The 15,223-nt window shown below is 40.3% G+C and overlaps 1 protein-coding gene across 8 annotated transcripts in view; it reads left to right on the top strand.

Annotated features, from left to right (window-relative positions):
* Positions 1 to 15,223, top strand: part of cacna2d3.L (calcium channel, voltage-dependent, alpha 2/delta subunit 3 L homeolog) — a 504,571-nt gene that overhangs the window by 300,164 nt on the left and 189,184 nt on the right. For 5 of the 8 annotated variants that reach the window (XM_041590967.1, XM_041590966.1, XM_041590963.1 and 2 more), the window contains one exon: positions 10,300 to 10,317. The exons of the other annotated variants lie outside the window; for them this stretch is intronic. In XM_041590967.1, coding sequence (XP_041446901.1) covers positions 10,300 to 10,317 — 18 coding nt within the window. The remainder of the gene's footprint in view (positions 1 to 10,299; positions 10,318 to 15,223) is intronic. 8 annotated transcript variants of the gene reach the window in all.

Here is a 15,223-nt window from a genome sequence, read left to right as displayed (position 1 = left end):
TAAGTAATTAGGAGGAAAAGGCCTAAAAGCTATTTATTCTTAGGAAAATGAAAGATTTCTTTGTTGAGTTGCTACCTGAGCAATGTTGGTAATATTTTCCCTTGAAATGATTTCATCCAGAGAGCAGTGTTGGATCATTATGGAGAGGGTTTCCATGTGCCATTTGTTTAGGTGTAGGCCGGGGGGCTGTGAGGAGCACCCCACGATGCCAAAGACCTGGGTTCAATGCCCGAAAATAGGTTCTTATTTTTTAATGTTCCTGGGTGCACTATAATTGCTATTTGACTATATCATAACTCCCTGCCCCTGACTTTTACCTGGATACCGACCTTGATCTGCTTGAACCTTTACGTGCTGATAATTGGACTATTCCTTATTAGTAGTGATGGTCGAATTTGTCCAGTTTCGCCGAAAAATTAGCGAATTTCCCTGCAAATTTTTGCAGCAGTTTCTCAAATTTATTCGCTGGCGGCAAAACACAGAAATTTGCCGCAAATTTGCTCCTGCCAAATTTATTAACTCATCAATTTCCATCAGTCTGTACAGTAGCTTTCTCCTTGGTCCCGACTCCAACCTACTAGAACAGTTTGGCCCTGACAGGGACAGGCTGCTTCTAGGGGTTCAGTAACCCATAGCAACAAGGGGCAGTTCATTTTTCTTGGTCTCCTTGATTTCTTAGATATTCGCCATATCACTGCATAACCCATGTGCTTCTTATAGAGGTGCTTTCACAAATTTAGTTTCTGTTACATTTTACCCAGTCTAATTGACTATGGGGCAAATTCACTAAGATTCGTAGTTGCGCCAGGCGTAACTTCGGCAAGCGTAGTTTCGCCAGTGCTCCGCAAATTCACTAAAATCCGAAGTTGCGCTCAGGGGTAGCGTAAGGTTGCGAAGTTGCGCTAGTGTTGATTCGCTAAGCGAAGCGAAGTTACGCTAGCGATGGTTAATTTGCATACGGCGCCAAATTCAAATTTCATTGGAGGAATACGTACAATCACTACAAATGCCTGAGAAACCTTCAAAACATCAAATAAAATTTTTATTTTGCCCTACACATGTGCCCACTGTATAGTTAAGTTGCCATGAGTTAGGAAATGTAGGGGGGAAGGAGGGGAGCCCCAAAAATGTTTTCAATCTTTTTCAGCCTATCATCCATAATATAGAAAAAACGCCAGCGTTTTTTGGGACTTAGAAAAAATGTTAACTTTTTTTGAAGCAATCCCTATCTACTCTATTGCGCTTCGCCTGGTCTGAGGTGGCGAAGGAAGTCTAGTATAATAGGTAGCGCTCAGTACAATGCGCGCATTAGTGAATTTGCGTAGTAACGTCCGTTGCGAAAATTCGCCAGGCGTAAGGGTGCGAAGTAACACTAGCGAATTTACGCCAGCGTTCGTTAGTGAATTTGTAACGAAAATGACCAACGCTAGCGAATTGACGCTAGCGTTAGGCGCTTCGGCGCTTAGTGAATTTGCCCCTATATGTTGATTTAGCTCAGTGGTACCCAAACCAGTGAGACTTACCCCCTAGGTTCTTGTAGCCGTGGCAGAGGTGTAATAGCCCTTTATCATAGGATTTGGAGAAAATGCCTATTGGCCAGTGGTGTTGCTATAAAGGCCACAGACCCTGCAGTTGAGGGGGACAGTGGAAAAGGGGGGCCTGGACTATGGGGTCAGCTTCCTTTATCACTGCCAACTGAAAATTCACTCACCCACTTGCTGGGAAGCTAAAAGCAGGTGGTACAGAATGGGGACAGAGATCAGAGCCAGGTAGGTGGCTATGGGGGAGACAGGTCCCTTTGAAGATCCTTTGCTGGTGAGGCGTGGCCTGATTTAGTTACAACACTGCTATTGGCTGTCCTAGATACACCTGAAAGCCCAGCCTATAGTTTAATTAGGGTGAAAAATGATTTGTTGTCCTAAAAATTCTTGAAACTATGGTCCAGATTCAATTGAGTGAGGAAAAGGTTTATCACGTGAAAAAGACATGGACGAGATTAAATTTGAGATGCAACTTAATTCAGAAAAACGTATGTTTGTTTATGACATAAAAACTCTATTGAGAGCTGTGGGAAAAAAATTGGAATTGAATTTGGAGAAAAGTTTTTTTGAGTCTCGTCCATTAGTTTTCACGTGAGATAACTTTTTCCCAAGTAATTGAATCTGGGCGTATGTCTGAATATCTGATAATGGAGAATAGATATATTTTCCTAGATCTGTAACCTTGTATAAGGTAAGGGGACTCTTGACCAAAGATTCCGAGTCAGTTCAACAACCACTGATCAAGCCCCTGAATATGCAAGTCCTTTTATAGGATATAGTTGGGCTACAAAGGGGTATATATATATTTATTAAAGAGTGAAGTTAAAGATTGCCATAGTCTGCTACAGTGAAAATCTGAAACTCTCCATTCGTTTCCATGGGATTTTTAAAGGTGTTATTCATCAAAGGATGAACTTTCACCCATTGATAAATACTCTTTTAAAAATCCTATAGAAATGAATGGAGAATTGCGGAATTTCACTCTAGAGGACTGTGTTGAAAAGCCTTGGAATTTTTTGGATTTTTTTTTAAACTACATTTTGGCCTAGATGTGTGGATTAGTGATGTGCTGGCCACCCGAAACCCACGGGGCGGGTGGGGTGGGTTTGGGCCGGCTCCTACACAAAATCTTCGGGTGAGTCCAGATTGATCTCTTCTCATGCTCTCCTCGTCCGCGACTTAGCACTGCTCCCAGCAGCCCCTTTTGTGATGTCACTGCTGGGCAGGCGCGGGTCTATAAATTAGAGGGGGAACAGCGGGCTGGCCTGAGTTGGGAGGGAGGGAGTGGGTTAGGGTCGGGTGCGGGTCGAGAATTTCTCGACTCGCACACCACTAGTGTGGATGTCCTAATGGTTTCACTAGCTCCAAATTGGTCTACTTCTGTGAATGTTCTAATACTCTAATGGGCTACAGGTTGGCCAAAACCTGGGAATTTTCTAATATTTTCTAAATTTTTACAAATGATTTGGTTACAGACAAAAGGCCCAATGAAAGCACTTGTTGGTTACTTGTCAGGTTGTTAGTGGCAACCTACTGAGCTACACAAGCAAAACTTATGAAGAACATAGAACGAAGACCAGTTGTCTTAGACTATGACTGTTGAGGCAATGACAGTTGACTATAGTTTCAGATATTCTTGCAGCAGGGGAATCGTCTCTTCGCATATAATATTCTGGGATATAAGAGAAGCTCCTTTATTTGAGAAGTCAATACAAAAGCCCTACCACTTAATGTGTCCACCACAAAATGTTCCCATAGACAGTACATAATGAAACAGAGCAAAACAAAAACAAAACAATGTGGGCCACACATACATTATATAGATCTGGGCAAGCCAACTGCAAACTCAAATTACTGATTATCATGGGACTTACAAGCCATCCAAAAAAGCTCTGTATTTATAATAAAAATATATTGAAAGATGATTCGATCTCTAGAACGTTTCACAATTCTTCAGCTTTGCACTTCTGCCCTGGATCTTTGTAAAATATTAAGAAATACTCATTTAGGACATTAAGGGGGTTATTTATAAGTCTGAATGCCAAAAAATTTGTCTTTTTAATATAAAATCTGAAGTTTTTGTGAAAAAAACTTGAATTTTTCGGGATTTATTATACCATCTGAGCTGCCGAGATTGTGTATAAGTCAATGGGAGAATTTGCGAAGATATCCTGATCTGTGCTGGGTTTTGTGCAAAAATCCGAAAATGTTGTGGTTTTCTGGCAAAAATCCAAAAACAAATCTGATTCTGCAGGCAAAAAATTTGTACAATTCGAATTTTCCTACGTTTTTCATGTTTTTTTATTGAGTTTTTTTCGGGAAAATGTATTGATAAATAAACCCGTGCAAATTTTGGTCGGAGTATATTTCAGAAAATAATGAGATAAATTCGGATTTTGATAAATAACCCTCTAAGATACTTTGTTCATAAAGCTGCAAAGAAATGCTCTGGGGCTCATTTATATATATAACACTGGGCAAATTTATACCTTTAGCAACCAATCAGTGAGTAGCTTTTTGAAACCAGCTGCAATTAGAACAATGAATGCAGCAATCTGATTGGTTGCCATGGGTTACTGCCCATGGGCAAATTTGCACAGTGTTGATAAATGACCCCCAGACTTTAATAAACCAAATAGGAATTGTGGGTATTTATTAAAACTGACCAACTATATCATAGTCCTCCCTGGGTTGTTAGCCCTGTATAGACAATTTAAAAAAAAAAAAAAATCCAGGAAATAAAACACAACTAAACTTGAGCAATTTTTCCTGCAACCGCATTCCCCCCCCCCCCCCCGGTTCTTGCGTTTAATCATGGAAAAAATGTCAGACACAAACATAAACTGCATTGTTCCATTCATTCTCAAGGAGGCTGTAAAATCTCTCCTGATTGAATAAACCCCAACATTCATTTTCTTAAATACTTCAGCAGCAGCTTCATGTGCTGAAAAAAAGTCGAATAATTCCAGACGGGGTGTTTTAGCCACAAGATCGTGGATTATTGAGAAATCTGCCCCTAATTGTTACATGTAAAGGGTTGAAAGGTTCACGTGCATCGAAAATAAATTGCTCTTTGGAAAAATGTTGATTCCGTCGCAGAAGGGCTCGTCTTTGTGAAATGAAACATTCGCAGTTGGGTTGTTTCTACTCAACTCAATTATGAGAATTGATTTAAATAATACAACATTCATTAATACAAATATTATGCTGGGTCTGACCTGCTTGTGACTCCATGCAGTGCTGGCAGTTGCAAAAGCCACACAAGTGACAGTTCTATGGCTGCCTAAAGGTAAGGATTAAATATACACCATTGTCTCAACCTGGAGAAAAGGTTCCATATTGTCTCCAACAAAACAGTCCTAAACCCCAGTGTGCGGGGTCTGCCTACAGGCTCGCCAATACAGCTCTATGTGTAATATCTGGCTTTGCGGCTGGGCAAAGAACCAATAGGCTGGAGGCAGTGGTGAATCTATAGAGAAAGCAGACCCTGTGGTTGCAGGTGGGCCCAGACTATGGGGTCTGCTTCTTCTACAGTTCTCACCATGTGGGACATTCACTAAGATTCATAGTTGCGACAGGCTTAACTTCGCCAGGCGTAGTTTCGCCAGCACTTCGCAAATTCACTAAAATCCGAAGTTGCGCTCAGGGGTAGCATAAGGCTGCGAAGTTGCGCTAGCGTTGATTCGCTAGGCGAAGCGAAGTTACGCCAGTGATGGTTAATTTGCATACGGCGCCAAATTCTAATTTCAATGGAGGAATATGTACAATCACTACAAATGCCTGGGAAACCTTCAAAACAGCAAATAAAATGTTTATTTTGCCCTACACATGTGCCCACTGTATAGTTAAGTTGCCATGAGTCAGGAAATGTAGGGGGGAAGGAGGGGAGCCCCAAAAAAAAACTCAATCTTTTTCAGCCTATCACCCATAATATAGAAAAAACTTAGAAAAAATGTGAACTTTTTTTGAAGCAATCCCTATCTACTCTATTGCGCTTCGCCTGGTCTGAGGTGGCGAAGGAAGTCTGGCGTAAAAGGTAGCGTTCAGAACAACGCGCGCGTTAGTGAATTTGCGTAGTTACGTCCGTTGCGCAAATTCGCCAGGCGTAAGGGTGCGAAGTAACACTAGCGAATTTACGCCAGCGTTCGTTAGTGAATTTGCGAAGTAACGAAAATGCCCAACGCTAGCGAACTGACGCTTCGGCGCATAGTGAATTTGCCCCCATGTGTCTTGTCCAATACTTTAATTGCTTACAGGCCGCCTTTAGCCTCAGGAATATTCTAATCCTCTGATACAGACTAGTCTAGCACTAGAAATGTTTGCACTTATTGGCTATAGGTTAGTTCCAGCCCTTTGACCTTATACAGGTATGGGACCTGTTATCCAGAATGCTCAGAACCTGGTGTTTTCCAGATAACGGAACTTTACGTATTTTGGATCTTCATACCTTAAGTCTACAAGAAAATCATATAAACATTAAATAAATCCAATAGGCTGGTTTTGCTTCCAATAATTATTCATTTTATCTTAGTTGGGATTAAGTAAAAGCGACTGTTTTATTATTACACAGAAAAAGGAAATCATTTTTAAAAATTTGGATTTTTTGGATAAAATGGAGTCTATGGGAAGCGGAGCTTCATGGATAACAGGTTTCCGGATAATGGATCAAGACCAAAATGGAGGGTAGTTTTGGCCTTGTAGCTATTATAATATAAAGTTGGCTTTGGCTGCTTGATCTTCTGTGATGTTCTTGTTGTACATGACACCACACAGGGACACCTTGACAGACAAATATATATTTTATATATAAATACAAATTTTCCAATTAGTGCTGTGTCGAGAACCTTAAGATTCAGTTGATTTAATGTTCATATCACTTGTCTACCTTGGATGTTTGAAGCTTCTAAAGGGCTTGTTCCCCATCCAAACCATTTTTTTTCAGTTCAGTTGTTTTCAGATTATTTACCAGAAATAAGACTTTTTTCAATTACTTTCCATCTTTAATTGTTATCGTTTTAACAAAATTGAAGTGCAAATTTGGATGTTGGTACGTATGGTGTGTGAGTGCGACAGCTCAGTGATCCGGGTGCTGATTCATTAGTTGCTCCATTTCTCAGTAGGATCTATGGGGATCAACTTAGTTACAGGGTCGCTGACCCCCATCCCACAGCTGATCTGCTTGTCTCTTGCAGATCCCCTCGTAAATGACTTTGACATTGTATAGTTTGTAAAGGAATCCCCCACCTAAAACATTTTTTGCTTAATAATACAAAATGTAAAATAAATGTTTTTGGATGGAGGATCCCTGGTGAAGGTGGTGGAGTGTTTATCCAGCTCTCTTTATATGAAGGTTTGCCCTGGATAAGAAACCCCATATAAACAACCAACTGTGGATTTCTACTTTGGGTTAATGCTCAATGCCCAGATTACGGTGTTAAAGAGGAGTCTTGGCTCTTGCTGGCTACAACAGCACTTCTAATTAATTGACTCAATCAGACTTTGTTTTCAGAACTGTCTTTAATTTCTATATTATAGAACGGAAAGTAATGCGATGCTAGAGAAATATTTAAGGATCTACCTCTTCTAGCTGGAAATGGGGAAGATTCCGTGTAAAGGAGCAGCTGCATTTTAAGAGATGCCTTCAAGCTCCCACGCAAAAAGGTCCCTGAACACCTTGAGAAAAATAAACAGAACCACTAGATATTATACAGACCTTCTCTTGTGCCATTATATCAGAGTGATTGTAAGAGGCAGCCCATGGCACAATGCCAGTATTTATAGAACAGGCCCATTTATTTAGGGTCAGATTTTAGGGGTATTAGAGTTTTCTGAAACCACAAATAAACTCATTTCCACGAATGTCCGTCATTTATCAAAAGATACATACTAAAAAAGCACGAACGGGAAATGTTGCAGAAAAGTTGCAGAAACTGTGACTTTTTCGTCCATGATAACTACAACTTTTTCATATTGTCGACACAAAAGCCAGTGTCAAAAACACCCAAATAGTGTTGACTGCCGTGGCCACTGCACATTGTAGGAACCTGTGGACTATAGCTCAGGAGACAGTGAAGTAAATTGACGTTGAAGTTGAACATCTTTCCTAGCCTCCAGGAATGGTTCCTAGGACGATAGCCCATAATTAGAAAGGGCAGATCATAAATTGGGCACTGCCAGAGAGGGATGAAAATAGAGGAACATGGTGGTGCAGGTAGGGTTGACTGTGCCCTGTACATTGTAGGAATCTGTGGCCTTTAGTTCAGGAGAACATCTTTTAGTGCTTCACTGTCCCACCTAAACTCTTGGACTCCCTATCAACTGAAGGGTCTGCTCCTCTTATTGTTACATCTCTGAAGTAGGGTAATAATTACAGTAGGACAAGATGGTGACATATTTCCTATTCCTCTGAGTAGGACCTAATCTGAATAATGAACAGTCTATTAAAAGTTCAGCATATATGTGTTGGTGCTCATGGAATAAAGATAACAATAAAGATCGAGTAAATAGTGGGAAGGCGCTTTCAGACTCATCTCAGAATCATACAACTGTGCAATGAAAGCTGTGCCGTACACTGGATATAACACAGCTGGCAAATTTTATTCTTGTTTATTCAAATGTCAGTCTTCAGCTAATCCATTCCCTTAAGGGCTATCCCTGTTCAAGTGCATTAGGGTTAATCAGAACAGAAGGGGCTCCTGTTAACTCTTCTGTGCCAAATGAATGTTTCCCTTAAAGGAACTGATGGAGAACGACGTTGACAATGGTAATTCGACATCTGGACAGACTCAGGTTGAATGTTCCTGTGCATAAATAAAAACAAGTTCAGCGGGGCTTTGGCCATAAGCAAGCATGGAATCACAGGCACAGTCTTGATCCATCTGAAACTCAGTCCAGTTGTCTAGAAAATCCAGTTGGCTAAGAGCCTCATCACATACTAAAAGTTACTGTGTCCCTCAGCAAAAGCCTTGTGCAAGATTATTATGTCTTTTATTAAGGGCACTCTGGTCTATTCCAAATAGTTGACTCATAAATCTAGGTCACAGATTTATATTATTCTGTCATAACTAAAACCCATACTTGCTAATGCCCCTTCTTAGTTGTCTAACTGTGTAAGAGCCATAACTCCTATTCACTTGCACTTGAGATCTACTAGTTTTGGCCATCAATTTGGATCAGCTTCAGGTCAATAATATGGTGCTTGGTCAAGAGATCTGCACAGTTCCTCCATGTGAATGTGATCTTATCAATGGTCTCAGGGATCGAATAATAAAACCATCCCAATTTGGTGCAACACAGCGGTGGTCAAATTTCCCAGAGATTTGATGTTTGGCAACTTTAGCAACTTTAACTTCAAGTGGATATTCTGTTTCAACTTTTTATAGTTCACCCCTAAGTCTGAGACCCTACATACTGTACATATGATTTGCGTTTAGCATTTGAAAAGTTGGGGCATTGGGTCACCAGGCTTTTGTTAGAAGCAAAAACTATACATTCCAGATCAGGTGCCGTTGGAGGAAGTTGCCTATTTCAGCTGCTACAAATACATGGACATTTGATAATAATGCTGACATGGCCAATATAAAGTCCATTGGGCTCGAATTATTTTACTTTATTCTGTTAATGCTTATACTTCACAAGTCTTTGCTGTTTTTGTTTTTTTCAGTCCACACTGTTTTTATGAAATGTAAAATTTTTTTTGAAACTGAGCATAATTCAGCTAAAAAAAAAAACTGGACTACACACCTCTAAGAATGGAGTCCTAGTGCTGAATGTATGGAGAATCCAGGGCAAGGATTAGATGGGTGGCGAGGCAAAGCAGGAAGGCTTGGCTAGAATGTCCAACCTAAAGCTAGAAGAGTGCAGGTTGGATTTTCTTGGCATATTTACTGAAAATATCTTCTACAGTCTAATGGGTGCTTTGTAATTTTATCTGTGATGTTCCCGGGGCCAGGAAAATGCTTTTTCTGCTTTAACTTTAACCAAGCATGGTTGAGTCTATCTTGTCTGTAGATAGTCCAACAATAGGCTTATAGACAATAGGCATCAACTAATTCTGATACCTGGATGACCTGCTCATGAGTCAGCCTTAATGTCTTTGAGGAACCATACACTCAGGGGAACTGGGTAACCAAGAAACAAACGGCGATGGGCACTTTACAGTAGGAGATGGGCCAACGGGGTTGGGACTATTGACTTTAGATTCTTTTCTGTGAATGCTCAAATATTCCTCCATACTGTTCCTGAATATTATTAAACTCACATAGTTCAGCCAAATCGGCAAGCTTTACTAATGCAGAGAAAATATAATTTCTTCTAAATCTCTTCTCCACAACAAATGAGTGTCTAGCATTTCTAGCTATTTAAACAGGAGCGGTGCCATTTTTGGAGATCTTTCCTTCAAAAGTTATCCAATTGAGAGATACCACTCCTTACTGTATGTGAGTGCTGTTCCATTATAATCCCAAGGCAAAAAGAGTTCATCATTGCTTTGGTTCTAGACATATTTTTGTTGAGTCATCAGAAAAAGTTCTATATCGTAACCCATTTCCTTTAAAAAGACCACATGACCCATTTAAGGAGATAATTCAGGTTTCAAGTGTTGGTGGAGTAGGCTAACCCCCAATAAATAAAGGTCCGTCGACTGTATGACTGGGAAGAGACTATTCCTCATAAACAGGCACAATTGGATTTAACAGTAGGGTGAGGGACAAATAGTTCCACTAAATGAACTCTGTTTTGTTGTTTTTTGTCCTTCCAGCTCCCTCAGGCTCAAAAGGTAAAACAATACAATTAACAGTTGACCCATTGGCTAGATGACGTGGTGCATGTGTTCAGTGCTGTGAACCCAGTACAGTGGGGATTAGGTTCCTGACTTGTTCTCTCAGGACACTTACTTATAACAATATCTCTGGGGAGTGAAGAAGATGAATCTCCGGTAACTGGGCAATGTCAGTCAGCAGCCGACCTTACGTAAAGCCGACTGTACGAATCAATTCAATTGCAAGGTACAAAATGCTGAAAGCCTTATTACACTGTGCTACTGTATATACTCTGTAACAAACCTGACTCTCTGTAAAGGAATGGTAAACCTTTGTTTGAGCTCTTACATTAACCCAATTAGAATGTTTGATTCATTAAAAGCAAGATGGCTGCCATAGGAACAAGCTGAGACTATTGGCTTCACTTCCTCCCGCTAGAGGTGGAATAAGTCATTGAAGGATTTTAATGCAAGACTATACTTTCATTCTTCTTCTTCTTCAACAATAACATTCCCCCCAATAAATCATCCAGCCTCCCAATACACTTACCCTGTGAATAGCCCCTCATTTTTCAACAAATTGTGACCCTTTTTTTCCCCATTAAATTGTCTGTCCTCAGTGACCGCCCTAGTAAAGTTCACTCGTGCCACTTTCAGGCAGACAGGCAGCACTGCAGCTCCAAGGAGTTCTATAAAAAAGAATCCAGTGCATAAAATCCTAGCTATAATAAAAGCATTAATGTCAATTTGTCAAATGTATAGTCCAACAAAAGATTCCTGTTCCTTTACTACGAGAGTGGGTTGGGCACTGTATTGCTTAGCACTGTTTAGTAAGCACCGTGTAACCCAGTCTCCACTGTACTAGGGGTGTCCCTATTGCCTCATCTAAATGAACCACCTACAAAGATCTGTCGTGTATTAGGAACAGCCTCAGCTTTGTGACATGATCACTCCGGTGTATCACAATATGTATGTATAACATCCCGGGTACTATATACATACATTTGTGAGCAATTCTATCACGTCATAGTGTATGTAGTTCATCATACCTTTCTATATGTGCTTAAAGAGAAACTGTAACCTGTGTGTAGGCAGAGCTTACGTTCCATTCATTTTCCTTTGATATACGGTGAGAGGGTTTAGTCGTGTGCCCAGAGCATTCCTTCTCAGTACATTTGTATGTGTATATTTATGTGTGCGTGTGTGTAAATAAAGGCTGATGTACAGGAGGAGGAATGTTCTGGGCACAGGACATTAAAGGAAAGTTGGTGGAACCTAAAAACCCTGCTTATAAATAGGGTATATTTTCCCTTTTATATTGAAGTAGTGCTGTTGACATTACATGTGTGACCCTTGTACTCACATTATCACCCTCCTACCTCTACCCTATAGCGTGCCACTGAATTTTCTTTAAAGGAACAGATGCTTATTTCTTTAGTTGCACATTTATAAGTAAGTGTACACAGCATGGATTCTTGACCTTCTGATATCAGGTATTTAACATGGAATAGAAAAAATAAAAATAGTATACGACATATCAAAGAAGCAGCTGATGAACTCCCCCATGTTTTCTTGTAGACTACCCTATACAGAGCAACACTATACAATTAAATGCAGTTGCTGAATTGTGCTTAGTACAGGGGAATACCTATGTTGCCATATTTTTATGGTATCTCTCTGTACAGATTATGAGCACATTTAGGGGACTGTTCCTGCTGAATTGTGCTTAGTACAGGGAATACCTATGCTGCCATAGTTTTATGGGATCTCTCTGTACAGACTATGAGTACACTTAGGGGATGTTCCTGCTGAATTGTGCTCAGTAGTTTTATGGTATCTCTCTGTACAGGCTATGAGCAAATTTAGGGGATGTTCCTGCTGAATTGTGCTTAGTACAGGGGAATACCTATGCTGCCATAGTTTTATGGGATCTCACTGTACAGACTATGAGCAAACGTAGGGGGCTGTTCCTGCTGAATTGTGCTTAGTACAGGGAATACCTATGCTGCTATAGTTTTATGGGATCTTTCTGTACAGACTATGAGCAAATTTAGGGACTGTTCCTGCTGAATTGTGCTTAGTACAGGGAATACCTATGATGCCATAGTTTTATGGGATCTCTCTGTACAGACTATGAGCAAACTTAGGGGCTGTTCCTGCTGAATTGTGCTTAGTACAGGGAATACCTTTTTTGCCATAGTTTTATGGGATCTCTCTGTACAGACTATGAGCAAACGTAGGGGGCTGTTCCTGCTGAGTTGAGCTTAGTACAGGGGAATACTTATGCTGCCATAGTTTTATGGAATCTCACTGTACAAGCTACAGTACTTGTACAAATGGAATTAACTTTGCCTATGACACTGATGCCTGTATTACTCTACATTAGCACACAGTTTATATTAATTAAAATTAAAGTGTGTTACAGTGAGGTGTTTATCAAAATTGGCTTCATATTTAGATGCAGCATAAGAAGAGTAAATAGCATTTTTAGCGATGCATTTGTCGTATTAAACGTTGCACAATATTTATGCTCAGTGTCTACCGGTTATGTAGAGTCAATGTGCGAATAACAGGTGTCTATTTGCATTAATCCCAGACATGCCAGTAACCTGACTTCTTGCAGAAAATGGATTCAGAACATTGCATTATTCCAAGACATGCCAATAAACTGTCTTCCTTCACAAAATGGATTCAGAGCATTGCATTAATCCCAGACATTCCAGTAAACTGTCTTCCTGTAACAAATTAATTCAAAGCATTGCAGTAATCCCAGACATGACAATAACCTGGATTCTTGCAGAAAATGGATTCAGAGCATTGCATTTATCCCAGACATGCCAATAAACTGTCTCCCTGCATACAATGAATCCAGAGCATTGCATTAATCTCAGACGTTCCAGTAAACTGTCCCCCTGTAAAAAAAATAATTCAGAACATTGCATTAATCCCAGATATTCCATTAAAATGGCCCCCTGTAAAAATTAATTCAGAGCATTGCATTAATCCCAGACATGCCAGTAACCTGGCTTCTTGTACAAAATGGATTCAGAGCACTGCATTAATCCTAGACATGCCAGTAAACTGTCTCCCTGCAGAAAATGAATCCAGAGCATTGCATTAATCCCAGACATGCCAGTAACCTGGCTTCTTGCTGAAAATGGATTCAGAGCATTGCATTCATCCCAGACATGCCAGTAAACTGTTTCAATGCAGAAAATGATTTCATAGCATTGCATTAGCTCAAGACATGCCACTAAACTGTCTCCTTGCAGAAATTGGATTCAGAGCATTGCATTAATCCCAGATTTGCCAATAAACTTTCTCCCTGCAGAAAATAGATTTAGAATATTGCATTATTCCCAGACATGCCAGTAAACTGTCTTCCTTCAGGAAATGGATTCAGAACCTTGAATTAATACCAGACATGTCAGTAGACTTTGTCCCTATAGAAAATTCATTCAGAGCATTGCATTAATCCAGACATGCCAGTAAACTGTCTCCTTGCAGAAAATCAATTCAGGGCATTGCATTAATCCCAGACATTCCAGTAAAATGGCCCCCTGCAAAAAAATTAATTCGGAGCATTGCATTAATCCCAGACATTCCAGTAGCCTGGCTTCTTGCAGAAAATGGATTCAGAGCATTACATTAATCCCAGATATAATAGTAAACTGTCTCTGCAGAAAATGGATTCAGAGCATTGCAATAATGACAGACACATCAGTGAACTGTTTCACTGCAGAAAATTATTCCATAGCATTGCATTAGCCCCAGACATGCCACTAAACTGTCTCCCTGCAGAAACTGGATTCAGATCATTGCATTAATGCCAGACTTGCCAATAAACTTTCTCCCTGCAGAATATAGATTTAGAGCATTGCACTAATCCTGAACATGCCTGTAAACTGCTTCCCTGCAGAAAGTGGATTCAGATCATTGCATTAATCCCAAGTATGCCAGTATACTGTCTCCCTGCAGAAAACAGATTCAGAGCATTGCATTGACCCTAGACATGCCAGTAAACTGTCTCCCTGCAGAAAATTAATCCAGAGCATTGCATTAATCCCAGACATGCCAGTAAACTGTCTTCCTGCAGAAATTGGATTTAAAGAATTGTATTAATCCCAGACATGCCAATAAACTGCCTCCTGCAGAAAATGGATTCAGAGCATTGCATTAGTCCCAGACATGCCAGTAATCTGTCTCCCTGCAGAAAATGGATGCAGAGCATTGCATTAGACATGCCAGTAAACTGTCTCTCTGCAGAAAATGGAAGCATAGCATTGCATCAATCATAGACATGCCAGTAAACTGTCTCTCTGCAGAAAAAGGATTCAGAGCATTGCATTAATCACAGACATGTTCGTTAACTGTCCTCTTTCAGAAAACGGATTCAGAGCATTGCATTAATGACAGACACACCAGTAAACTGTTTCCCTGCAGATAATTAATCCAGAGCATTGCAATAGTCCCAGGCATGCCACTAAACTGTCTCTCTGCAGAAAACAGATTCAGAGCATTGCTTTAATGACAGAAACATCAGTTAACTGTTTCACTGCAGAAACTGATTCCATGGCATTGCATCAGCCCCAGACATGCCACTAAACTGTCTCCATGCAGAAAATAGATTTAGAGCATTGCATTAATCCCGGACATGCCAGTAAACTGCTTCCCTGCAGAAAGTGGATTCAGATCATTGAATTAATCCCAGGTATGCCAGTAAACTGTCTCCCTGCAGAAAACAGATTCAGAGAATTGCATAACCCACATGTGCCAGTAGGATCGCTACAGAGTGTATTCAGAGCATTTCACTAACCCTGCTTATGCTGGTTAGTTTACTGCAGAGAATGAATAATAAACGCTGCATTAACCCCACGCATGCCAGTAAGATCACTATAGAAAATTAATTAAGTGCATTGCCTCA

The sequence above is a fragment of the Xenopus laevis genome, chromosome 4L (genome assembly GCF_017654675.1).
Source record: "Xenopus laevis strain J_2021 chromosome 4L, Xenopus_laevis_v10.1, whole genome shotgun sequence".
NCBI classification, from domain to species: domain Eukaryota; kingdom Metazoa; phylum Chordata; class Amphibia; order Anura; family Pipidae; genus Xenopus; species Xenopus laevis.
The sequence above is the reverse complement of the archived record's forward strand: the minus strand, read 5'-3'. Positions and strand labels throughout refer to the sequence as shown.